The sequence below is a fragment of the Notolepis coatsorum genome, assembly GCF_963971535.1.
Source record: "Notolepis coatsorum genome assembly, chromosome: 9".
Taxonomy (NCBI): Eukaryota; Metazoa; Chordata; class Actinopteri; order Aulopiformes; family Paralepididae; genus Notolepis; species Notolepis coatsorum.
The window spans coordinates 143,073,318-143,098,481 of record NC_140173.1 but is presented as its reverse complement, the minus strand read 5'-3'; the positions used below and the strand labels follow the sequence as shown (position 1 = coordinate 143,098,481).

Sequence of the window (25,164 nt, the reverse complement as noted above, 5' to 3'; positions counted from 1 at the left end):
GTGTAGCATTTAATGTTTCTGTATAGGATTTTATGTTTCTCTTTTATTACTTGTGATTTTATTAATGCACCTTAGGTTTGAGTCCCAAATCTCGTTGTATGCCAATATAATGACAATAAAGTACAATCTAATCTAATCAGGGTCCCCCATTTTCAATTCATCATGACATTTATGAGTATGACATACATGACATACAGATATACAGATATATATCATGACATTTATGACACAAATCGATCGCTAAACAATGTTTATGTCTCCACAATGGTATGATTCTGGCCCGGTAGGTTAAGAAGCCACCGTTCGACAGTTTCTATATCTATCCCACCGTGTCTGTGTAAAATCTTGTACACATTCTTTCTGAACGGACATGAGATGCATATAACATTGTTTAGAAACCTTTTTGCGAACTTTAGAAGGTGTTTTTTGTCCATTTTCGTCCTGTTCTGATGTAACATTAATCTGTGGATGTCATTTGTTGTCACCCGATGGCCGTATCCTCGCAACAAAGAGAGCTGCTATTGGTTGAGTGCAATATACGTGACCGAACTCGCACCAATTACGTCAAATAAAACTCTGTGGTGACCAAGTATCCGTTCGCGAGCAAAGATCAAGTCCCGACTTTAAAATTCTGATTGCGCAAAACGGGCAGGATTGTAAATGGAGAACTTTTTATTCCTAAATCTACACCAATAGATCTTTAGCCCAGAGTGAAAATTGTGTAGTCCACCGAGGTGGGAACGAGAATCGTTTTCTAGCCACTTCTCAGTCTTCACCGTACAGCCTATTCCTGGAACATGTGACATCACACAATCCAACTCTTTTAACTCTCTCTAACCAAATCAATTTGCACAAGAGCGGAGTGTTCCTTTAAAGTTATCCATGTCAGTCTATACAGAGCCATGTAGGAATATGATGATTTAAGGCTGAACTCATAACTCAGACTAATTTGGTCAAGTGTGTACTGTACTGCATGGTTTTAGCATTATGTTACTGGAGACTTCCACTTCTACAAGATAACGGACCGTCAGTTGGTCTAAATCGAGTATTCACACACAAACGGTATGCTACTGTAGTCACTTGCACTCGTTCATTGGCTAGGCATTTTTCAAGGTGAAATCGTCACATCAAGGAACAAATAGAATTTAATTACAATTATTGGCATTTGTTTTTTAAGCTATTTTGAGTATCAGGTGGATGGAATTTGCTACTATACAAACTGTAGGCCTATAATGTGTGACAGAAAGTTAAGACTATTTGTAAGGTATGCTTTCTTGTGATTTACAGCTGATGTGACACTGATCTTTGGACTCTGTATATCACTCTGCCCTCAGATTCATCACTAATGTTAATGTAATTATAAATTACCCCATGATCTGATATTTCTTTCTACCGCGATCGAAGCTATCTGTGTGTGGCTGTTTACCGTTGAGTGCAGGAGGTTGGCGGGGGCAGCGCCGCGCTACGAGGGCCATTTCATGTATGCACAAGGAAGGATAATAATGATAATCTAGCGTTGATTTCAGGAAGATTCGATAATCAGGCGAAAAATGACAACGTGTTTAGTGTATTCCACTAAAAAGGGCTATTATCACGCCTTTTCCTGGGATTACTAAGAATCACCAAAACTATACTCATATTCAAAACGGTATAAAATGGAAATGTACGGATGAAAAAACAATCTGTTTTGCATGTTGACTGGAAGCAACTCACTGACAATCGATGGTGTTATTAGACCCATAGCTATAATATAAGATACATTTTAAGCACTAGCAAATCTCGCAGTCTCCCCATTGATTAAAGCGATGGCGTTCTAGCGCCCCCCCCTGGCTCATTAAGTGATGGCGCTGAATGAGTTAAGGTCCCCAGAGTTTACTCTGAATAGGGTAAAATCTGCATTTTGTTACGGTGCGAATTTAAGACCTTGATCTCCAACATTTGTCAATCAAGTTGTACGAGTTGTACTTTCGTCTCGCCTTGTCGTCTTTAAATAAGAACGATATTCCATTTGTTCCATCCAGTTTAATAAAGAAGAAAACAATATACAAATAAGTCTCGGACGACTGCAGGTGTATTTACAAGTAGCGTCTCAACTTCCTGTTCCGGTCGCTGCGCTACTGTGCAGGACCGTCTGTTATAGAGGCGCTGTCTAGATATTCTCTATCTCCCCCAGAGTCTTTAACATACTGTGTAAAGGCTGAGAAATAATAATAAACAAACACACAAAAATGTGGACAAATACCTGTATAACCCACACCCAGGCTATGTGACTATAAATCATGTGTCCATTATGTGACTAGCCCATGGAATAGTCCCTGTGCCAGGCAGGCACTCTGGTCGCCCTGGTGGATCGGCGTAAGTCCGCCCTAGGTGCAGGGGACGACACAGTGGGCCCCGATGGGGGATCGGCTCCCGGGTCCAAAGGGGCCGGTGGTGACGCCTGAAGGACCGTGTGCGAAGCAGGCAGCGTCCCGCGCCGGGGTTGGCTCGCCAACGTGAGTACCGGTGGCGATGTGGGGGACACAAGGTCGCAGTTGGGGTCAGGCAGACGTGGTGTGACAACGAGTGCTGGTGGTACGGTGACACGGGTCGCCAGGTCGTCGTAAATTGATCGAGGAGGTGGAAGGTTGTTGCGAACAGGGCTGAACCTGCGCAGGAACCTCCTGTTCCGAAGTGTGACTCTGCCCGAGCCGTCGACCTTGACCACGTATTGGTCATGCTGGCGTACCTCCACAACACTGCCAGTCCTGTCCCATTTGTTGGGGTAGGGCCCTGACTGGTTCTGTACACGGACCATGTCCCCTACCATGAGTGGCGGGAGGCGTTTTGTGTGCTCTGCCCAGGCATCCGCTGTGCGGATGTGGCGTTTGCGGAGAGCCTCCTCCCTTGCCGTCAGTGTCTCACGCCAGGTCTCGTGTGGTCTGTACTTCCCAGGTACAACCGGGATGAAGTCACGTATCGGGCGGCCGAAGACACACATTGCCGGAGATATTTTCGTGTCAGGGTCAGGTGTGTTACGATATTGCAGGATCGCTCTCTGCACAGCATCTGTGTCAAGCTCCCCCTTTGGGCCGGTGTTGTCCGTGATAAGGCGTTTCATTGTCTTTACCCCAATCTCAGCGCGGCAGTTGCTGTGGGGGAAGGCCACAGATGAGAGGCGGTGGTGTACGCCCCATCTGTATAGAAATGACCTGGTCTCGGTGGAGGTGAACTCTGGGCCCCCGTCTGATGTGAGCTCTTCTGGCGTCCCGTACGTCACGAAGGCCCGACGTAGGTGATTTATGAGGCCGGCGGCGCCCCCCGTCGCCTTCGAGATGATCGGCCAGTTTGAGTACCGGTCCACCGTCACGAGGTAGTGCACGCCCCTGTGCATGAAGAAGTCCGAACACACCGCCTGAAAAGGGTAAACAACTGGGATCGGCGGGGTTGGCGGCGCTCCAGGCTGTGAAGGTGCCATCCGGTGGCAGTGCTCGCAGTTCCTCCGAGTGGCGCTGATATCAGCCGACATGCCTGGCCAGAACACAGAGGATTCTGCGCGGGCGGTCATCATCGATACGCCCTGGTGGGCAGCGTGTAGGGCGCTCAGCACTTCTCTGCGGAGAGAGAGTGGTATAATCACCCTGTCCTTGTACAAGACCACCCCATCAGTTGATGTGATGTTCTCACGGTACTGGTGGAAGTCACGGATCGTCGTCGGCATCTCGAATTTTGAGTCGGGGATGCCGTCCGTCGCCATTTCCTCCAGGGTGCGCATCTCACCATCGCTGCTGGTGGCCTCCCTGACACGATCCCATGTCACTGACCGCAATGATTCAAGGCCCGCAGCACACCATGCCAGGTCATCCTCCTCAGTGTCGTCGTCATTCCCTGGCTCGGTCTGGCGTAGGAAGGACAGTACATCAGTGTGCGTACTGGGTGGGAGGTGGGCGTTGTCATCTGGAAGGTCCATAAGTGATGGCCGTGTGGTGCCAACCGGCCTACGTGACATGGCGTCCGCCGCCTTGTTCCTCATGCCCGGGACATGCACGATGCGGAAACGATAACGCAAGGTCTTCTCCTTGAGGTTCCGTAGGCGTGGGTTTGGTATGTCATCGAGCGCCCTGTCTGCAAGGAGTCTCAGCAGCGGCTCATGGTCTACAGCTACAATCAAGTCCTCGCATCCCAACACAAAGTAGCGTGCCTTGTCCAATGCGTCCGCGACCGCAAGAGCCTCGCCCTCTATGGGCGCGTACCTGGACTCCGCCGCATGCGTGAATCTGCTGCCAACCAGGGTTATCTTCCACCCATCAGTGCAGCAGAAGGGTCTGACTGGCATACATCGGCAATGTTTCTGGAATAACCAGAATCCAATGCCCTCCTTTGACCAGTCCGTGGCGATACATGTTGGCCTGGTTTTGTCAAAAATGCGGACACCACGCTCAATTTCTTCGATGATCACATCCTTTGACTCACGGAATATGTCTTCCAACTCCGCGGACCACTCGAAGCGTTCTCCACTCTTCAGGAGCTTCCGGAATGGCTGCATACGCTTGGCCATACTGAAGGCGTAGGCCACCTGGTTGACCAGCCCGAACCACGACCTGATGTCCGTGACATTACGTGGTTGTGGGAAGTCGTGTATCGCCTCCAGGTAGCGACTGCACGGTCGCACATCAGTCATGGTGATTGTAAAGCCAGCGAAGTCCACCGTGGGTGCGCTAAAAATGAACTTCTCCGGGTTGAGGACTATTCCATTCCGGCCGCATATGTCCAGCCACTGGACCGCCTGGAAGTAGCTCTCCTCAATCGTATCTGACCATAGTAGCGTGTCGTCTATGCACTTAGTTTTGTTGCCTATGTCCGCGACAACCTCGTCATACCGTCGCGAGTAACCGTCCCCCGATGCCATGTACCCCTGCGGGGCCGACAGGTACCGGTAGCGGCCCCATGGGGTTATGAACGTCGTCTTGTGGCGATCGTCCTTGTGTAATGGGACGCTGTGGTACCCATTCCAGGCATCAAACACAGTCTTGAGTTTCCCGTTAGGCACACATCTCGCTTGGTGGAATGGAGATTGGGTGTGGTGGGTCTCGCGGAGTGCATACTTGTTCAGGGCCTGGAAGTCGACAGTGCGTCGCGGTTTGCCTGTCTTCTTCGCGCAGATCACCATGCGATGACACCACGTCACCGGTGTACCGATTGGTACTTCCTCCAACACGCCGAGGCGGACGTCCTGGTCGAGGCCTGCCTTTACCTCCTCTTGCCAGTGTAGGGCCACGGGGATGGGGGTGTGACAGGCAACCGGTGTCGCATCCTCATTAAGCATGAGGCGGAGTGGTGGGCCGGTCATTTTCGGTAATGTCTGGTGGGGGCATGTGTTAAATGTGCTCTGAGCGTACAGTTCTAACAAGTGTCTCCGTAACGCCTTCCTGTTAGCCTCGATCGCCAACATGGGGAGTGTGGTTGGCCTGGTCGGCGGCTCCGCACGCCGCGGGCAGTCACATACTTCTGATGTCGCCAGATTCACCTCCCCGAGTGTTGGGAACTGGGCGGAGATCATTCCCAGGTCCACGCAGGCTGCGCGGGAGAGAAATATGCGGTCTGAGGTGTCCGTCACATACGCGATTTGGCGTGTCTCCAACCTTCGAGCGTCACCACTGTTGCCGGCGAATCTGACTACCGCAGCTCCGAGGATCCGAATTCCCTTATTGTTCGCAGCTTTCATGGTCATGGATACGGGGATGAGGTCCTCTGTGCTTAGGCCCATTTGTTGAGCGACTTTAATGCCGATCAGGCAGCTTTGGCATCCCGTATCGGCCATAGCAGGCAGGGATACTGCACGGGTGCGTTTTAGGAGGTCAAAACCCAGAGCCTTGTAATCCTCGTGCTCGGTGGTGAGAGTGAGGTTGACGTATGGCTGCGGGCTGGACGCACGCTTCATCCACTTGTCGCACATATCATCGTACAGGTGGTGAGCGAGGGGAAGCGTGCGTAACTCGCCATCTGTGCTGATTGTGCATAGCTCAACGAATGCTGCTGTCTGCTCGTCACACGTCCAGTCTGTCTCTCCGGGTGGGGGCCTAGTCGATCGGCCACCCAGGCAGGCCCTCTCGAGGTGATTCTGGCGGCCACACTTCCGACACTTTTTACCGTATGCTGGGCACTCGGCACGTCTGGCGTGCCACTGGGGTGTTTTGCCGTGGCCCACCTCGCCGCAGTGGATGCATACCCCTTCGGGCTTGGCCTTTGGTTTCTCTAGCCTGGCTCCTCCTCTGGCGCGGGTGTCCTGTTGTCTCACCCGCCTGTACGAACTGCTGACCATGTCCGCGCTCTGAGGGTCAAGCAGGCGCGATGCAGAGCGCTTTCCAGACTCCTTAGCCTCGATATACTCGATCATGTCCTTTAGTGGCATGTTCTGGTTCTTCTCACCGAGCAGGTCGAGCTGTATTTCCGAATCTGCAATGCCACGGGCAATCACGTCACGTAGGATCTCTTCCGTGAAGTCGTTGACTTGGTCGCACCCTGTCCTAGTGCATTTCATCTGGTACTTGCACGTGTCCGCCTGCCCCTTGATGCGGGCGTGGAACGACCGGATGGGCTCTTCATAACCCTGCCGCATGTTAGACAGGGCTGCCCGAGCTACCATGGTGTTCTCTGCGCGAACGGCGAGTGCCTTCATGGCAGCGAGGACGTCCTCCTCGTCGTTGCCCGCTAGGCTCCTGCCTGCCGCGCGTGTGAGGTCCTTCCTCAGATCCTCCTCGCAGCACTCCAGTAGCTGTGAAACTATGTCGGGCCCGACCAGCTTGGTGCCTGTTTTATACTCACCCCAGCGGGTTACAAAGTATGACCAGGCCTCGCCCGTTCCGGCCAGTGCTATGGAGGGACGCTTTAGCTTCTCCATTTTAGCATTTGCGCCCGGCGCCCAGGGGGCTGCGCCTGCGACATGTATAGTGGCGTGTACACTTAACATGGCCGCCACCACGGCCGCCGCTACATGCTCAGCTACATAGTCACAATCCTCAATAGGGCACTCTGCATTTATAAGCACCATTGTCAGTTATTTGGATGAATAATTAATAGCTTGCTTCCAATGTATAAAAATTACTTCAGACTACAGCTGTAGCTCCAAAAAAATAATCCCTTTTGGCATCTTCCGTTGGAACTAATAATAAAAGTCCACTATAATCCAATGAAAGCAAAAAAAAAATCCATACCAATTGTCGACGTTAATAGTGTCCTGGTCCTTTAAGTCGACAAGGTGCCGTGTTGTTTGCCGACGGCTCCGTCGACTATCCGACTTTCTCCGGTCTGTTTGCGCACCTCGTCGTCCTCCTCTGATCCACAGTCCACTGATCATATCCGTTGGACTACATCCAGATATTTGTATATAAATAAGAACGATATTCCATTTGTTCCATCCAGTTTAATAAAGAAGAAAACAATATACAAATAAGTCTCGGACGACTGCAGGTGTATTTACAAGTAGCGTCTCAACTTCCTGTTCCGGTCGCTGCGCTACTGTGCAGGACCGTCTGTTATAGAGGCGCTGTCTAGATATTCTCTAGTCTTATATTGTTGTGAATTTATAAGCTTGTATTTTTTCGTACACTCGACGTGACTGTAAATCAGGGAAACCTCAGTTGCCTTTCGACTTTAAAAAAAGGTTTGAAATTAAATTAAATGAGGTCTGAATTGTCATAATGTGGTAAACCCCCCCCCCCCCCCCCCCCCCCATGATATAGTATATATATATTAATGTACCCTTGCCGGCTGCTGTCTGAATACTACACTCTGAGTTCCGCTGGCTGCTTGGCTGGTGGTGGTGAACGTGATGGTTTTGTCGAACCCGTTTAGCGTCACGGCCATCTGGGGTTTCTCGTCGTGAGTCTGAACCCTCCATAGGTCCCACTCCTCCCTGGTCACGCCCCCCCTGTACTTCAGCGTGGCCACGAACACGTAGGAGGGGGGCAGGCCGTCCGGGAACAAGGTCCTGTTGTGGGTCGAGTGGAAGAAGAAAACATTTATTTCAACGTGGTCTCGTCAGGAAACATAAAAAAAAGTACTGTAATCGACCACAGGAAAAAAGGTACATAATGTACGTTATGTTATATGGCCATAAGTGATATATTTACCAGGAGTCAACAATCATTGCCGTTGCGGGCGAGTGCTCTCACCACTATCTAACTATGATTTGATTTGAGTTAGAGTTGAGGTTAGTGGTCAAGACATAAAGTTAGGGTTAAAGGAAAACGCCAACATTTTGGGAAATTTGCTTATTTGCCATCTACCCTGGAGTTAGACAAGAAGATACATACCTTTTTCTTCTCTGTGCGTGCAGTAGGAGTAGGAAGACGTTGGGAACTAGGCTAATGGAGGAACTTACTTCCAGTGACTGACGCTAAGCTAGGCTAACGGTGCGCGTCTTCCTACTCCTACTGCATGCAAAGAGAAGAAAAAGGGTATGTATCTTCTTAAAGGAGTTTTCCTTTAAGGTTAGTTTTAACATTCACTTAACGGTTATGATTAAGACATAAAGTTAGGGTTATGATTCGTTTTAAGATTCACTTAATGGTTATGGTTAAGACATAACGTTAGGGTTAAGGTTAGTTTTAACATTCACTTAATAACATTCACTTGACATAAAGTTAGGGTTATAGTTAGTTTTAACATTCACTTAAACGGTTATAAAGTTAGGGTTACGGTCAGGGTTTGATCCCCAGCAGGGGAACTTAAAAGTTTTCTGAAAACGTAAAAAGGTTACATTTTTGTAATACGTACACATGTTAAATTTTTTATACAATACCTAAATATATTACTTATGGCTTTAACATAACGTACATTATGTATCCTTTTTCCTGTGGTCGATTAGAATTGTATTTACATATTTTAAGCAAGACCGGCTGGTCAATACAAATGGTTGATGATGCACTGCAGGGCTGGCCGCAGGATTCTGTTGAGCGATCATATTTGATTTAATCAACGAATCACATGCAGTCATGCAGAGGGACCTCTTTCAGTCAGTGCCAATGCTTAATGTGAATATTTGTGTGATGCTAGAGATGTGCTTATCATTTTCCCATGACTAATGTCCAATAACTGATTCCAAAGTCAAACGATGGCGTAGGCAATCAATGTCTTTAAATAAGCTTGCTAGCTGACATATCCCTTTGATGTAGAAGTAGGAAAAACTTTAGCAATTTGCTAATCACAATTATCATAGCCAACGTCAGTTAATGTTTGGTACTCAATATTTCGAGCTGTCATGATTTCATCTGAATACCATGCTGATGATTCGCCGCATTGTATGGTTTGTGAAAGCCTCTGTACAAAATGTGTAGCCTATTTACTAGCAAACATTCACTGACATTAGCAATGCTAATTACGCGATTGGCGCAATGCTAATGTTTATCTATTTCTCAAAGAGGATATGGCAAAGTGCCTGTGTTGCTGGTGACTGTAGCTTGCTTTCTGAAATACAAACAAGTCGGACACATTTATCGTATGTATTTCCATCAGTGGAATGGACTCTTGGACGCTTGATAGGCAGCTCAGAGATAGCTAGCTGACTTACTGGGCTAGCTGTTTCTGCATGTGATGCCATTGAAATCATAAGCTGTGATTGGTCTACTTTTTGTGGGGACACACACACCGACGGACAGACCAAAACTGTTCTAGACGGTATTCAGGCCCCATTCAGTCAACTAATAAGTTAAGAAGGCAGCAGCCCTAATGTAGAAACAAGTAAATATGTCTATGATTACCTTGTGGTCGCACTCAAGTCATCACGAGATGTTATTTCATAGGCCTTTGTGCCGTAGAAGGACCCCTGTGTCTTTTTTGCTTTTTTTGGCCAAGTTCAAATGCATTAGGATGTCAAAGCCCTTTAGATCTTGGGAATCTACTGGGATCCTTGATGGACAAACAGTCTCTGCAATGGACCAGAAATAGACCAGGGAGAGAGAGAGAGAGAGAGAGAGAGAGAGAGAGAGAGAGAGAGAGAGAGAGAGAGAGAGAGAGAGAGAGAGAGAGAGAGAGAGAGAGAGAGAGAGAGAAGAGAGAGAGAGAGAGAGAGAGATTGATTGAAATTTAATTGAAACATTTTATTAACAAATACAGTACAGCTCAATACACACAATTGTTAAGGGGATGCAGACCAGAGAAAGACCTTCGTCTTGTTTACATCAGGGTCCCCCATTTTCAATTCATCATAACATATGACATACATGACATACAGATAGACAGTACTGCTACATCTATACATTTATGACATACCAGATTTACAAATACAGTACTGTTTGTGATACAAAAAGAGTACAAAAAAAGAGAGTATATACATTTGACGAAGAAACTATACATTGGAGGAGATGGGGGGGGGGGGGGTGGGGTAGGTGGGGTGGGGGGGGGGGAACTGTACATTGGAGGTGGTTGGTGGGTGGGGGTGGGGTGGGGGGACATTGGTAGGCGGGTGGGGGGTAACTGTACATTGGATTATCGGCGAAACCTTACTTGGTCCATGAAGAGGGTCTCGTGTATTACTGGGTTAGGACATTTACTGTACATTGGAGGGGGTTGGGTTAGGACATTTACAGGTTCGAATTGCAGTCTCCCGTAGGTGCTCCTTGAGAATGGTTTTAAAAGTGGGTAGTGATTCACATTCCTTTAAAGCTGTGAGTAAGGCGTTCCACATTGATGTGGCATAATTACGAAACGTGTTTAGTCCCTTGTTTGAGCCGAATCTGGGTTTAACATGATTTGTGGAGCTCCCTCTGGTGTTGTGGTCGTGGTATTCACTGACCTTTGGGAAGTATTTTGACATGTACATGGGTACCTTAGTCGTGTAGTGTATCTTGTAGACCAGGCCCATTGCAAGTTGCTGTACTCTGTCGTCTACTCTAAGCCATCCTAGGTTGTCCAAAGTGGGCAAAGGTGAGGTGGGTTCTAGGGGTAAGGTCAAGCAGTAGTCTGACCAGTTTGTTTTGTGATGTTTGTAATTTTGTTTTTAGCGCCTTTGAGGTGCTTTGGTACCATCAGGTGTCAAGCATAGTCGTAGTACCCTTGAATGAGTGCTCCTGCCAGAGTCTTCAGGGTATTCTTGTTTACCAGAGAGGAGATCCGGTACAAGAATCTAGTTCGTTGGTTGACTTTTTTTTTATTACATTGGATACCATTTTGTCACAGGAAAGATTTGCCTCTAGGATGGAACCTAGGTATGTAATTTCATCTTTCCTTGTGACAATATTGTCACCCACTGTAACTGAGAAGCCGTCGGCCTTGCTGAGTTTGTTATTTTGAACCGAAGATAATGGACTCTGTTTTACCCAGGTGTAATGATAGTTTGTTGTCAGCGAGCCAGGTGCAGATTTTGCCTAGTTCCGAGCTGAGGGGGGTTTTCAACCTGTAACTTGTTCTTGTCAGAGAACCAGCAGGGCTGAGTCATCCGCGGACAGGAACAAGTTGCAGTCACAAGCTGATGACATGTCATTTGCATAAATTAGGAACAGTAGCGGTCCTAGTATGCTTCCTTGTGGAACACCACAGCTCACTGGGAGGGGGGGGGGATAAGGTACCGTTTACCTCCACCATTTGTTCCCTCCCCTCAAGGTAGAATTGCATCCAGCTCACTGATAGACTATCAAAACCAATTGCTTTTAGCTTGTCAATCAGAATGAAGTGATTGACAGTGTCGAAGGCCTTTTGTAGGTCCAGCATGAGCAGTATTTGCCCGCGTCCACCTCTTGTTTGATGTGGTCGTTCAAATAAGAAGGCATGTGTCAGTGGAGTGGGATGTTCTGAAGCCAGATTGGAATTCGAAGATTAGATTTTTTTCCGTGAGGTACTTTGCGACCTGTTCGTATACTATTTTTTCCATGACTTTCGAGATGGAGGTAAAGAATAGAAACAGGGCGGTAGTTGCCTGGATCTAATTTGCTGCCCCTTTTTGTGCTGGGGGGTTACTCTCGCAATTTTGAAGTCTTTGGGTATGTGTCCCTGTTTTATGGAGAGGTTTATTATGTGTGTAATGACTGGAGTATTGGCGGCTGCTGAGTCTCTGAGGAATTTGGAGGGGATAATTGTCATGGCCAGTGGCCTTGTTAGGTTGGAGGGCGCTCAGTTCTTTGAGTAGCTCAGCTGTTGTTACCATTTCTAGTTTGAAATCGTCTTTGCGGACCCCTAGGTTATTGTAGTAGGCTATGATGTGTTCTAACCCCAAAATGCCCTGAGTGGGAGGGTAGTTTGTTTACCAGTGTTGTGGCTATGTTTGTGAAGAAGATTTTTATGTAATTGGCCACATCCAGCTTGTCTGTGATGAGCGTGTTGTCCGTCTTTATGTTTATGTTTGAAAATCTGGTTTTAAGTTTTTACTGCAGCTGCAATTTGATTATTGAGTAATTTCCAAAGTTCACAGGGTTTCTTTTGTTTTCCTCAGTTTTGTCATTGATGAAATTCTTTTTTGCAGTTTTTATCATGGAGTTTACTTCATTTCTTAGTCTCTCTAGTTTCTTTGCAGTTTGAGTTCAGTCACATGGGTTTGGAGAGAGAGAGTGAGAGAGAGAGAGAGAGAGAGAGAGAGAGAGAGAGAGAGAGAGAGAGAGAGAGAGAGAGGAGAGAGAGAGAGAGAGAGAGAGAGAGAGAGAGCGAGAGAGAGAGAGAGAGAGAGAGAGAGAGAGAGAGAGAGAGAGAGAGAGAGAGAGAGAGAGAGAGAGAGAGAGAGAGAGAGAGGGAGGGAGAGAGAGAGCTGTTACAGATATATCACCACTGATGTTTGACCTTTGAAAGTTGTGGGCCATGATTTTCCTTCCTATTGTAGTGGCCTTTTGTTTTGTTTCACTTACAAGTCTGTGAGGATTTTGCTTCACGACAGACACTGCGTTTTTGCGTTTTAGCTAACCAGTCTAGTAAAATTACCTTTTTAATTGTTTTTATTACACTGCCTACTAATGGTAATGGGTTATCTGTCCAGGAAAACAGTACACCATACATAGGTCAGAGGCGGCACTTTAGTGGCAACACATACTACTACAGTAACATCCTGGTATGTGCAGGGTACACATTTGCTGACAAGCACTGCTAGCTAGAAATACCGTAATGTACATTTCTGTGCCAAAGCCTATCACAACATCCTTTTTTTTTTTTAATCCACTTTTTCTCCCATTTTTCTATATTTTCTCCCATCCCAATTTCGTATCATCCAATTCAACCCTCCCCTGTCACGGACGCTGTTTCTTGCCTCCCACAAGCCGGCTGCAATGTGGACTAAGTCATACATAGCACAAGTCCCCTCCGGTACCTGAGGTAACAGCAGTCGCATCTTTTCACCTGCGCAGCTCGATCTCTCAGTGGCGAGGAGTAACGCGTGGGAGGCTCACGCTGCCCCCGACACTTCCTGATTCTACTGCGTAGGCGCACCAACCGACCTGTAGGAGTCGCTGTCCACAACGCTCGGTCCCCACCCATCAGTTTCCCACCCCCTAATACGGCCAATGTGTATTAGTACGGACGACCAGCTAAACTGAAAGCAAATGTGGAGCGCTGGGCTCGAACTGACGAGCCCAGCGTCTCCAGCATTTCGTGGCGAGCGCCTTGCCCACTACGCCACGTAGCCGCCCCATCACAACATCCTTTTATTGTTTAGGCTAGTGGCTCATAAGGTGTTAATTTATTGTTTGTTAGTAATTAAAATATTCTGCCTTTTTGTTTGCTTTGTTTTTGCGACATGGAAGTAGAACGCATCGCATTGCATCAGCATCAACTGATGATGTTAAGTATCTGGCAAGATGTTACCGTACTTTATGTGGATAGTGTCTTGACACTCATTTATAAGTGGTATACTATGTTCTTCTGGTCGATTGATGTCATTGTTGATGTAATTTGTAACATTGTAGAATGACACTTATAAGCTTCCTTTATGCTTGTTAGCATTACAAAGCCATCAGCTGCTTCACTCTGTTGACAGTGGTACCAACTAAAAGCCAGAGTCGACAAAGCTAAGACCATGACAGGCCAGCAGAGACACAAAATAGAAAGGTTATTTAGTTTAGGTGATAATTGCAGATATGTAATCGATACAGTGACGGCAAGTATTGATTAAAAAATATATATTTTTTAAATGTATTCATGTATTTATTTATTTGCTTGACAATCCCATTTACTGCAATAAAATGATTGGACTGAGGTGAACCGACTGAAAACCTTATATTATTATTAGATAAAACAGATGTAGATGTTTATTGCAGATGTTAACAACGTTTTCCATTGGGGACATCATTTGCAGTTGAAAAAAGGGTAATAAATCGCAATATCGCAATAGTACAATATTGTACTAGTATTGTGATAATTTCGTATCGTGGGGCCTCTGGTGATTACCACACCAAATATTTATAATAACATTCTACTCATCCTGGACTGCTTACTACCCATCACCTACAGTAGACTAGAGTCCTAGACTCAGTGTGGCTCGTCATACATATAGTGTTGCACAACTCTGTGATTTCTGAGGTCATCCCTAACTCTGACTCCTCCCAGTGGAAAGAGAGCACTTCCTGCATGTGCATACTGGCCATTTTAGTAACAGAGCTGCTAACTTACTGAGTGTCTTGACCATTGATTCATTAAGAAAGGGCTTACACTTGTCACAAGCCTTGTTACTCTGATATCTAGCTTCTGGAAACAATAATTTTTGTCAGGTTAACCCTTGTACAGGCTTGGCGCCGGTGGATCTCATGAGGCTTAGAGCACAAACGTGTGTATCAAGTTCATAGTCATATAATTTTTTATTTTTAATATTTAAAAAAAAAAAAAAAACACGATTACCACTAAGAGCCTAACCTCAATATATCTATAAAATATTACAAATATTTCCGAATTTTAACCACTTATATTCTTGTTTGTTTGATAGATTGCGTTTTTATGGGAAAAAAAGAGCAGAAAACGGCATATTCTTCATATTTATAGACGTTTTAGACCCCATATTCCAGCGTGAAAAACCTGCACAAAGTCCCTGTGAATGAGATTCTGTCCTTATAAATACAAATGATTGACTAATTCGGTCAGAAGTAGCTGAGACGCTAACGTTAGTAACCACTGGTTATTGTTAACCATGGCTTAGCATTGGAATTAAAGACCTGTGGGGTCAAATAGCCGACTATTACCGTACATCCACTCTTAAAGGGATATTTCACTTTAGTAGAACTTGTCCAAAGTCTTACCTCTATTTGAGGTAATCTACTAGTAAGCTAGCGACCACTGCTGTCCCTGTCATCTGCTGTCAACACCACCATTCCTCCCAGGTGTCAGGCTCCTAAATCACTTCCATTAATTTTGAGGATAAAGTATAAAACAAACTATACAGCAATGTTATACTGTGTCATTTCAAATGTACTTTTTTTTTTTTGCTAACATTGCCATTTTAAAATGATCAGTAAAGGAACTATTTCTCACTTGAGGTGTAGTTTGACCAACTGTCAACTTTTGTTTAGAATATTTCTTCCAGCAAGGCAGCATGTAACCATGGTAACCACTCCCCAACATTCTATGCAGGGCAATGATACACAGCAGCACACTCAAACCTACAACAAACTGACTGGATCTACTTTTATTTTTCAAAGGAAATAATTATGTGAAGACACATCAAATGCCAAAACAAACACCTACCGTTGACTCAGAATTGTCTGTTTTATTGAAATATATATGGCAGTAATGTGTTTATACTTCAGAAGTATGATATTTAGACTAGGTCTTCAAAATGAATGGAAGTGAATGAGGAGCCTGACACCTGGGAGTAATGGTGGTGTCGACAGCAGATGACAGGGACAGCAGTGGTCGCTTACTCGTAGATGACCTAAAATAGAGGTAAGACTTTGGACAAGACAGGGGCAGCAGTGGTAAGCAGTGGTGCAGTGGCAAATTGACAGTAGGTCAAACGCTCCACGCGTGTGCGCGTGCGCGCGTGCGCGCGCATGCACAGTTTTTTTTGGCTGCTCTCGTCCTGCAGCTGGATACTATTGCCTCACAGCGCGGCCGTCAGCGCGCGGCCCAGAGAGCGCCGCTGGCTCTGCGGCTCTGCAGCTGCATGCTTCTCCGGGAGTCCGGTTGGATAATGCCATGTAAAAAGCAATTGCGCGTACTTCAGCCTCAGTGAGCGAGGTATAACGCCGTTATACCGAGTTATACCAGCACTGCAACACTGGTGGTAAGACTACTGAAAAGTTGTGCTAAAGTGAAATATCCCTTTAAGACTGTTGGAGTGGGGGCGCCCGAGTGGCGCACCGCATACAGCACTGCGGTGCAACGCGGCCGACCCGGGTTCGACTCCCGGACCCGGTGATCCTTGCCGAATGTCTTCCCCGGTCTATCTCCCATTCCTCCTCTCTCTCTCTCTCTCTCTCTCTCTCTCTCTCTCTCTCTCTCTCTCTCTCTCTACCGGACTAAAAAATCAATAAAAAAAAACCTACAAAAACATAACTTGTCCGAAAGGACAAGTAACATTTAAAGGGGAACTATCTTATAAATGGCCTTTTTCAGTGTTTAGCATTGTTTCCTACAGTAGCTATGTGGACTTATATTAATAGGATCTATGTCTCTAATTCTCATATTGGCGCATTCTTTCCAATTCTCCTCTCACAATATTCATATTCATAGCATATCTGTGATGTCAGAGATTTCTCAGCTGCATAATAATGTGGCAGTTGATGTTGGCAGTTGGCACCAGGCCACACAGTGGTTGGAGCCCAGCCTCAAAACGGCTTGAGATTCTTGAGGTAGAAAAATGCTGTTTTTGAGTACTTGATTAGAAATACAAAACCATTACTTTTTTTTAAAAGAAACTTACAGAGGTGTTCCATAGACTCACAGGAATTGTGTAAAAGTGCCCAAATAGTGAAAGAAATAGTCAAATAGTTCCCCTTTAAGACTGTTGGAGTGGAGGAGACAACTATTTTCGAGCCGACTCTTCACCAGTGGTCACGACGACTCTTACCTTCGCACAACTTCTGCCGTATGACCTCGCGGATCTTGGAGATGCCCTTGTAGTCCTTGACGGAGAACACGTACGTCGACGACGGCTTGTTGGCGATGGTCTTCAGCTCAACCTCCTCCGTCTCCGCGCCGACGCCGATAGAGAAGAGGATCACTCCCTTCCTCCTGGCTTCCTCCGCCGCTATCAGCACCTCGTCCTGAGACTTCCCATCCGTGAGGACAATAGCGATTCTGGCGATGCCCTTCGGGCCGCGCTCGGAGAGGCCAAACAGTTTGTCCGTGGCGAATTTAATGGCCGTTCCCGTCCTCGTGTTCCCCCCCATGTACTCGATGGTCTCCATGGCCGTGATCAGGTTCTTGCTGGAGGCGTGTTTCCCCAGCGGGATCTCCAGCAGGGGGTTGTCGCTGTACTGGACCACTCCCACCTGGGTGAACTTCTCTCCGATGTTGAAGTTGGTGGTTATGTTGACCAACCATCGCTTGACTATTTCAAAGTTGACGTCGTCTACGCTCCACGAGCCGTCTACAATAAAGACCAAATCGGCCGGTGCCGTCCTGCAACCTGGAGGGGAGATAAGAGACACAGGTGAATTAGTGGTCTTAGCGTTTTTTTATTGATATTTTTTCCCCTCCTTTTTCCTCCGATTTTCTTCCATCCCAATGTTAGTCGTTATGCCAATTCCCAATCCCCTTCCTGGTCGCTGTGCACTTACCCCCCACAGTCGGTCTGGGAGAGTGGAGGCTATCACGTGCTTCCTCCTCCGACACACGTCTAGCCAATCAACCGCTTCTTTTCACCTGGCAGCGCGGACTCTCACTGAGAGGGTGTAATGTGTGGAAGGATCACACTACCCCCCCTTAGATCCTATCCGCGCTGAGCAGGCGCCCCGACCGAACTGTAGGAGTCGCTGTTTACAACGACCCGGACCCACCCCGCCAGCTTCTCCCACCCTCTAATACTGCCAATTGTATTAGTGTGAACGGCCAGCCAAGCTGGTGACAACGCCGGGAGCTGGATTCGAACAGGCGAATCCAGCGTCTCCGGCGTTGGTGACGAACGCAATCTCCGCTACGCCACCTGACCGCCCTGTTGGTCTTAGCGGTTTTAAAGGGGAGTTCCACCCTAGAAATCGGGAGAATCTTGAATTTGTGATGTCACCTGGATGTAAAAACCTGGGCGCTGCTCCGTTGACAATGAATCGGGAAACTGACTTTGTGGAGTCCATAGAATTTTTAAGCTGAGGTCTCACACCCAAACGATGTATGTAATGATAACTAGAAAGGTGCACTCGGTAGGGGAAGGGTGATAGGAAGCATGTTAGTAAGCATAGCAAGGGTGATAGGAAGCATGTTAGTAAGCATAGCAAGGGTGATAGGAAGCATGTTAGAAAGCATAGGAAGGGTGTTAGGAAGCATGTTAGTAAGCATAGGAAGGGTGTTAGGAAGCATGTTAGTAAGCATAGGAAGGGTGTTAGGAAGCATGTTAGAAAGCATAGGAAGGGTGTTAGGAAGCATGTTAGAAAGCATAGGAAGGGTGTTAGGAAGCATGTTAGAAAGCATAGGAAGGGTGTTAGGAAGCATGTTAGTAAGCATAGGAAGGGTGTTAGGAAGCATGTTAGAAAGCATAGGAAGGGTGTTAGGACGCATGTTAGTAAGCATAGGAAGGGTGTTAGGACGCATGTTAGTAAGCATAGGAAGGGTGTTAGGAAGCATGTTAGTAAGCATAGGAAGGGTGTTAGGACGCATGTTAGTAAGCATAGGAAGGGTGTTAGGACGCATGTTAGTAAGCATAGGAAGGGTGTTAGGAAGCATGTTAGTAAGCATAGGAAGGGTGTTAGGAAGCATGTTAGTAAGCATAGGAAGCATGTTAGGAAGCATGTTAGTAAGCATAGGAAGGGTGTTAGGAAGCATGTTAGAAAGCATAGGAAGGGTGTTAGGACGCATGTTAGTAAGCATAGGAAGGGTGTTAGGACGCATGTTAGTAAGCATAGGAAGGGTGTTAGGACGCATGTTAGTAAGCATAGGAAGGGTGTTAGGAAGCATAGGAGGCATAGGACGGATGATAGGACGCATGTTAGGAAGCATAGGAAGGGTGTTAGGACGCATGTTAGAAAGCATAGCAAGGGTGATAGGAAGCATAGGAGCCATAGGAAGGATGATTGGAAGCATGTTAGGAAGCATAGCAAGGGTGATAGGAGGGGTGATGCATAGGGAGGATGTTAGGAAGGGTGATAGAAAGCATAGGGAGGATGTTAGGAAGGGTGATAGGAAGCATAGGAAGCATGTTAGAAACAGGTTCCAAGCATGAGGGGCGGGGCTTATTTGGACAAAGATGGAAATTAATGAATGCATAATGTTTTTAATGCATCTGTACAGCAATGACAATAGGTTCACTATGTCATTTCCATGTTGTAAAGGGACCAGAGAGTTGATTCCCTGAGACTGTATAGTATCGCATTCTTGCGTTCAAATGGTGTAACTTCATACTGAATCTACTGTATTTGGACAATGATGGAAATTTGTTCAAATAAAATACTTATCGTTGACCAATTTGCTAAATATTCCAGAATTCAGGCACTGTTTCATCCACCTCTGCCTTTTACGTAGTTGGTTTAGTTGACATGCTGCCACACACACACACACACACGCACACGCACACAGACAGACAGACAGACAGACAGACAGACAGACAGACAGACAGACAGACAGACAGACAGACAGACAGACAGACAGACAGACAGACAGACAGACAGACAGACAGACAGACAGACAGACAGGCACGCACAGACAGACAGACAGACAGACAGACAGACAGACAGACAGACAGACAGACAGACAGACAGACAGACAGACAGACAGACAGACAGACAGACAGACAGACAGACAGACAGACAGACAGACAGACAGACAGACAGACAGACAGATAGACAGACAGACAGACAGACAGACAGACAGACTGACAGACAGACAGACAGACAGACAGACAGACCTCATTTGGCTCACACAAAACATTTTATAAAGTCAGTGCCCCATTCAATGTCTATAGAGCAGAGCCAGATACATCCACGTGACATCACGTGATATGTGCAGGTATTCTGATTGCTGATGCTTTAGTAGAGAGTGGCGCATGTTCACAAATATTGACTGAACTGTCCAGGGGGAGCAGAATAAGATATGCAAATAAGATAAAAATAGGTGACACCCCCCTTTAAATGAAACACAGCAAAGGAAGGATTGCTCTAGAATATTAATCAAGTTTTTTTTTCCCTCAAGCATTGTAAAGGGTTTTGATTTTGATCCATAATAATGGCAGTGAGTTGCATGAAATGAAATGCATTTTTACTGTGCAGTACATGTATTATTCACCAGTTGCACAGCTCCGGTATATGGAACCCCAATGCATTCGGTATCAGAGTATGGACCAACAACATGCATCATCAAAAAGAGAAATGAAGACGTATAAGCGCTCTTACTTCTCAAGTTTTCATCTTGCGCTGTACAATACAAATGGAGGAGCATGAAGCAGAGACACCGAGAGACACAATGCACGGGTCTTGTTTTGTGAGCCATGATGCAGCAGAGGTACCAAGCTCCAATTGTGCACCTACAGGAAAATGGAAACACATGCGTTGTAATGATGGGGTGGTGACTGAAAGGACAATACAGTAACATTGTAGACCTGGCGATCCCCTGTCATTCCTGCCTCCACAAAAGCGGACACCTCACACCGCCGAGGCTAACACCTCAGCCCGCTGTTTAGCATATTATAGATCATTGATATATCTGCAAATATATACAAAAATTAATAGCCACTGCAGGCCTGCGATGGCATGAATGAATTCTCCAGGCAAAATGCTTGGCCAGCTGTGGTTTGAGGCATCAAATGTCAAGTCAGGAATGACTCAGGAAAAATGCTAGTATTGCCCTTTTAATTTCAGTTAATATAGATTACAAACAATCACGTCACATAAATGCATGCAGTGTGTATAGTACATTCATTTCGATAAAGGATCAACAGTCAGATCATTGCACAATACTGCAAACCAAAATATAGTGTTGCAGCGTACAGCATAATGGAGGTTATGTCCATGCTGGTGGAAATTAGAGATGAAATGGAATTGTAACAGCCATATAAACCAATGAAATGCTTGAATGAGTTGTACTGATGAAGAGACGGATTACTTTTGTCCACCCGTTTCTGTCACATACGACCGGCGAATCTATACGCGTTGCTCTTGTTGCTCTCGTAGACTTCAGACGTTCGATCATATACCGCGCGTGTCCCTGTGGCTGCCTCTAGGAAACTATTTTACAGCAGTTTCCAACAAGTGAAAGAAAGAAACTGCCGACATTATAAAAGGAAGCGGCAATGAGGAACAGATACGCTCCGCACATAAAGGAGAATTTGTGGAAGGAATTTGGTACAAACAGCCCACACGCACCTCACCCCGCGGCCCACGACGACGGCCCACGCGGCGGCGCTCGAGACGTCGGCGCGCGGAAAAGGTCAACTTTATACAACGACCAACGCGTGACCCGCGGCCACCGTCGTGTGTCACCGTGTGGTGGGAGGAGCGCGGCCAGCCAGAGTGCTCTCACGTCCGTGACGACGTGACCGTGTTTTTCCACTGTGTGTGTAAAAGCCGCGCTAACACAAGCCCTGCGAGCCGCCGCCAAGCCATGCCATGGCCACGCGGACCCGTTCTCTCCAGCGGTCTCCCCCCCCCGATGGAGCGCGGCCGGTGGGGGGAGGGGAGGCGGTTCGGAACGCGCCGGCCTGACTGACACGGGCCAGTCGGCACGGCGTTCCCCTCCGCCGACTTTCCCCCCCAAACTGAATATTTCTACATCTCTGCAGCTCCAGGGGCCACATGGAATTCGTTTACGACGGCATCAAGACAGTGAAATCCCAGCTGTGGACGGTGACCAAACACATGTAGAGTCGTGACCAAGTGGAAGCAAGCAACGGTTCATCCCAAGACGTTAGCAAATAAAGATAAAAATATCACCAACAAAGCTCGCCGACAAAGCTGTCAGGATGCAAACGTTACGCCGTCCTGCAGAAACCCCTTTGAAGCTTGACCTTAAATGCAAAACCCCGTAAAAGCATCCAGAATGCAAAAGAAATTCCTATACCGACGCACTTGTTTTTAAGGCTGATAACATTCTCCATATGGCATTTTCTCTGCACTACAACCTATAGTCATTGACCTCTGACGTTATGGGGGCACCGCGGATACTTTACTGCTCCCCAACCCTGCTCACGATGATGGAATGGCAGGGAAAATAAGGCCGGCATGCAGGGTATTAAAGAAAATTGTCCTTTGCTTGAAAAACCACACAAACAGGAAGACATCTCTCCTATCTAGAACATGACAAATAAATCCTTTGGGGGGGAAATGTAGGGGGTTGAGTTAAGCCTCTCTGTGGTTAGAGATACTTAATAGGAGATTTATCTGGACACATGGCGGAGCCTGGCTGGAGGTGGGAGTGAAGGAAGCTCTTGAACAGCTGATTCCAGATTCCTCTCGTCTAGGCAGCCCAAGGTGCTACCATATTAACCTCTAAGGGGTTAGGGATGAGAGACATATACTTTTAGGATAACACTGAGTTATTGTTGAACACAGGTTTTCCAGTTCAGAGGTTCCATCCTGCTTTATATGGAAGCAAATAGCACGAGCAAAACCGTGTGATCACAGGTAAATCTGTTTCTTTTTTGTGTAACTGCTTCAACAGACCTTTCACAGTTAGCACCTATATTTTATTTAAATGGCAGCTGGCACCTTTTTATACTTAAAACGTGTTGGTTGTAAATGTGGCAAGTTATTCCATCCCCCAAAATCAACAACTGCTGTTCAGCGTGTACGACGACTTTGCCAAGATAGGGGGGAAAATCGGCGGCTGCCAAGCTCCTCCGGCAACGAGAGGAGACGCCAAGGCATTATATCAGTTCTCCCTTGAAATCAGCTCCACAAAGCCAAACTGTAAAACCCATAATATCATCATAATGAGACCTGTTGCACTTGAACTCATGTAAAGTAATACGCGCTCCTAGGGCTGTATGCACGGTGAGTAATACGGAGTGATATCCACGGATTTCAGTTGATTTTAGATGCTTTGTTTTAAAGAGTCTGTACCCTAAACATGCAGTAAATCTTTCACACCTGTGGAAGAAACGCAGGCACATATTATGGTATGTGCGACGTGACAATCTCGCTCTGATCTACGAGATGTTTGTTCCGATTCGAGGGGGGAAAAATTGGAGGAAGAAGAAAAAAAGTCCATTTACGAGCGGTCAAACGGCCAAAAAAGTCAGTGAAATAATTCCATTCATTCTTTGCAGGACAGTGGTACAAACAAGGGAGTGATAACTGTCCTTAATGTCTTCAATATGCAACTCCTGACCCACAGACAGACTCTAGCAAAAGACTCAGTCAATTTCCCTCACCGAGCTCAACTGATATAGAAGCTGAATAAAGTATATATACATCACAGATTGCACTGGCAGGGTGATCGTGTAAATGTCACTCAAACCAAAATGGCCACAATGACCGTACTCTGCATTACACACACGATATAATCACCAAACATGTTGTTGATCTCAGTATTACATGCCCCCTGCATCCTTTTGCACACATCACATCACCCAAGGCAGATGTACCTGCTGTAGTGTACAATCCCCCCCCCCCCGCAAAAAAATAAACGGCACGAGGTACTGTACGTAGAACCAAAAAACTAAAATAATGATCTCACTCTACGTACAGGTACACACAACAAAGACAATAAAAACAACAAGAATCAGAATCTTGAGAATCAATGAGAAATAATGTGAAGAAGAAAAAAGGTTACCAGAGGGTTATTATTCGCTGTCCGGGTGTCTGTCTGTGTGTCAATATCCCAGCGGTCGTTTCATCGGAGGCCCGTTGGTGGTCAAGGTGGTGTGTGTCTGTGTGTTGCAGCGGCAGAGCCCAGAGCTCAGAGAAGAAGAAGAAGAGGTTGGGGAGCGAAGCACATGTTTCTCCTGCTGAACGAGTGCCTGCCCTCCTCCGGCTCTCCCTCTCTGTCTCTGTCCCTCTCCCACCCCAGCCACGCCACCCTCGCTCCCCCCCGACCCAGACACCCCACCCACCCACCCTCACTCCTCTAGTCACCCCCCCCCCCCCCTCACACACACACACACGCACGCACACGCACACACGCACACTCACACACACAGACACACACACACACACACGCACACACACACACGCACGCACGCACACGCACACACACACACACACACACACACACACACACACACACAGACACACACACACACACACACACACACACACACACACACACACACACACACACACACACACACACACACGCACACACACACACACACACACTCTCTCTCTCTCTTCTGACTTTTACTGGCCAGCAGCCACTCTCAATTATCATGGGGGCGGAAAGAGAGTGAAGATAAGGAGCGTCTGCACTGGTGAGAGAGAGAGAGAGAGAGAGAGAGAGAGAGAGAGAGAGAGAGAGAGAGAGAGAGAGAGAGAGAGAGAGAGAGAGAGAGAGAGAGAGAGAGAGAGAGAGACAGCCCCATCCCTGGTCAGTGTAAAGGGAAAATAGTAGTAAGGAGGCCTGTGTCCTTTCCAAGGAGCTGTGTGTGTGTGTGTGTGTGTGTGTGTGTGTGTGTGTGTGTGTGTGTGTGTGTGTGTGTGTGTGTGTGTGTGTGTGTGTGTGTGTGTGTGTGTGTGTGTGTGTGTGTGTGTGTGTGTGTGTGTGTGTGTGTGTGTGCGTGCGTGTGTGTGTGTGTGTGTGTGTGTGGTTGCTGAGGGTGAGAACACAGAACATGGGGTGTTCCTGGGCAGCAGTGCAGATGAGCAATGCTCTCACATGTTCAGGGGACAAGTGAAGACCTCTGGCTGAGGGTTAAAGGGAGACTTTTATCATTTTGTACAAGTCAGCAGGAAGGGAAGGGGACAACGCTGGCGGTGGCAGTAAGTGGTATTGTTCGTCAAACAGTGTTGAACTTGAGTGCTACACTCTTGAGTGCCTAGTAGCTAGTATAGACTGTCGTGGAAATATATTATCATGTTCTTATAGATCTGTGTTGAGATATCATGTTATACAGCTTGTCTCTCAGTATGACCAGGTTGACTGGTTAATGTGTGTATGTCTCTTTAAGAAGACTCCAATGGACTAACATCTCGCCAG

General features: G+C 46.8%; 1 protein-coding gene across 1 annotated transcript in view; it reads right to left on the bottom strand.

Annotated features, from left to right (window-relative positions):
- col21a1 (collagen, type XXI, alpha 1) overlaps positions 1–23,909 on the bottom strand; it is a 104,312-nt gene extending 80,403 nt beyond the window's left edge. Inside the window, 6 exon segments of the mRNA XM_084322121.1 lie at positions 7,741–7,969; positions 9,741–9,817; positions 9,819–9,907; positions 16,955–17,515; positions 20,427–20,557; positions 23,803–23,909. Coding sequence (XP_084178247.1) covers positions 7,741–7,969; positions 9,741–9,817; positions 9,819–9,907; positions 16,955–17,515; positions 20,427–20,523 — 1,053 coding nt within the window. The 5' untranslated portion in view covers positions 20,524–20,557; positions 23,803–23,909.
- Between the last annotated feature and the right edge of the window lie 1,255 nt (positions 23,910–25,164).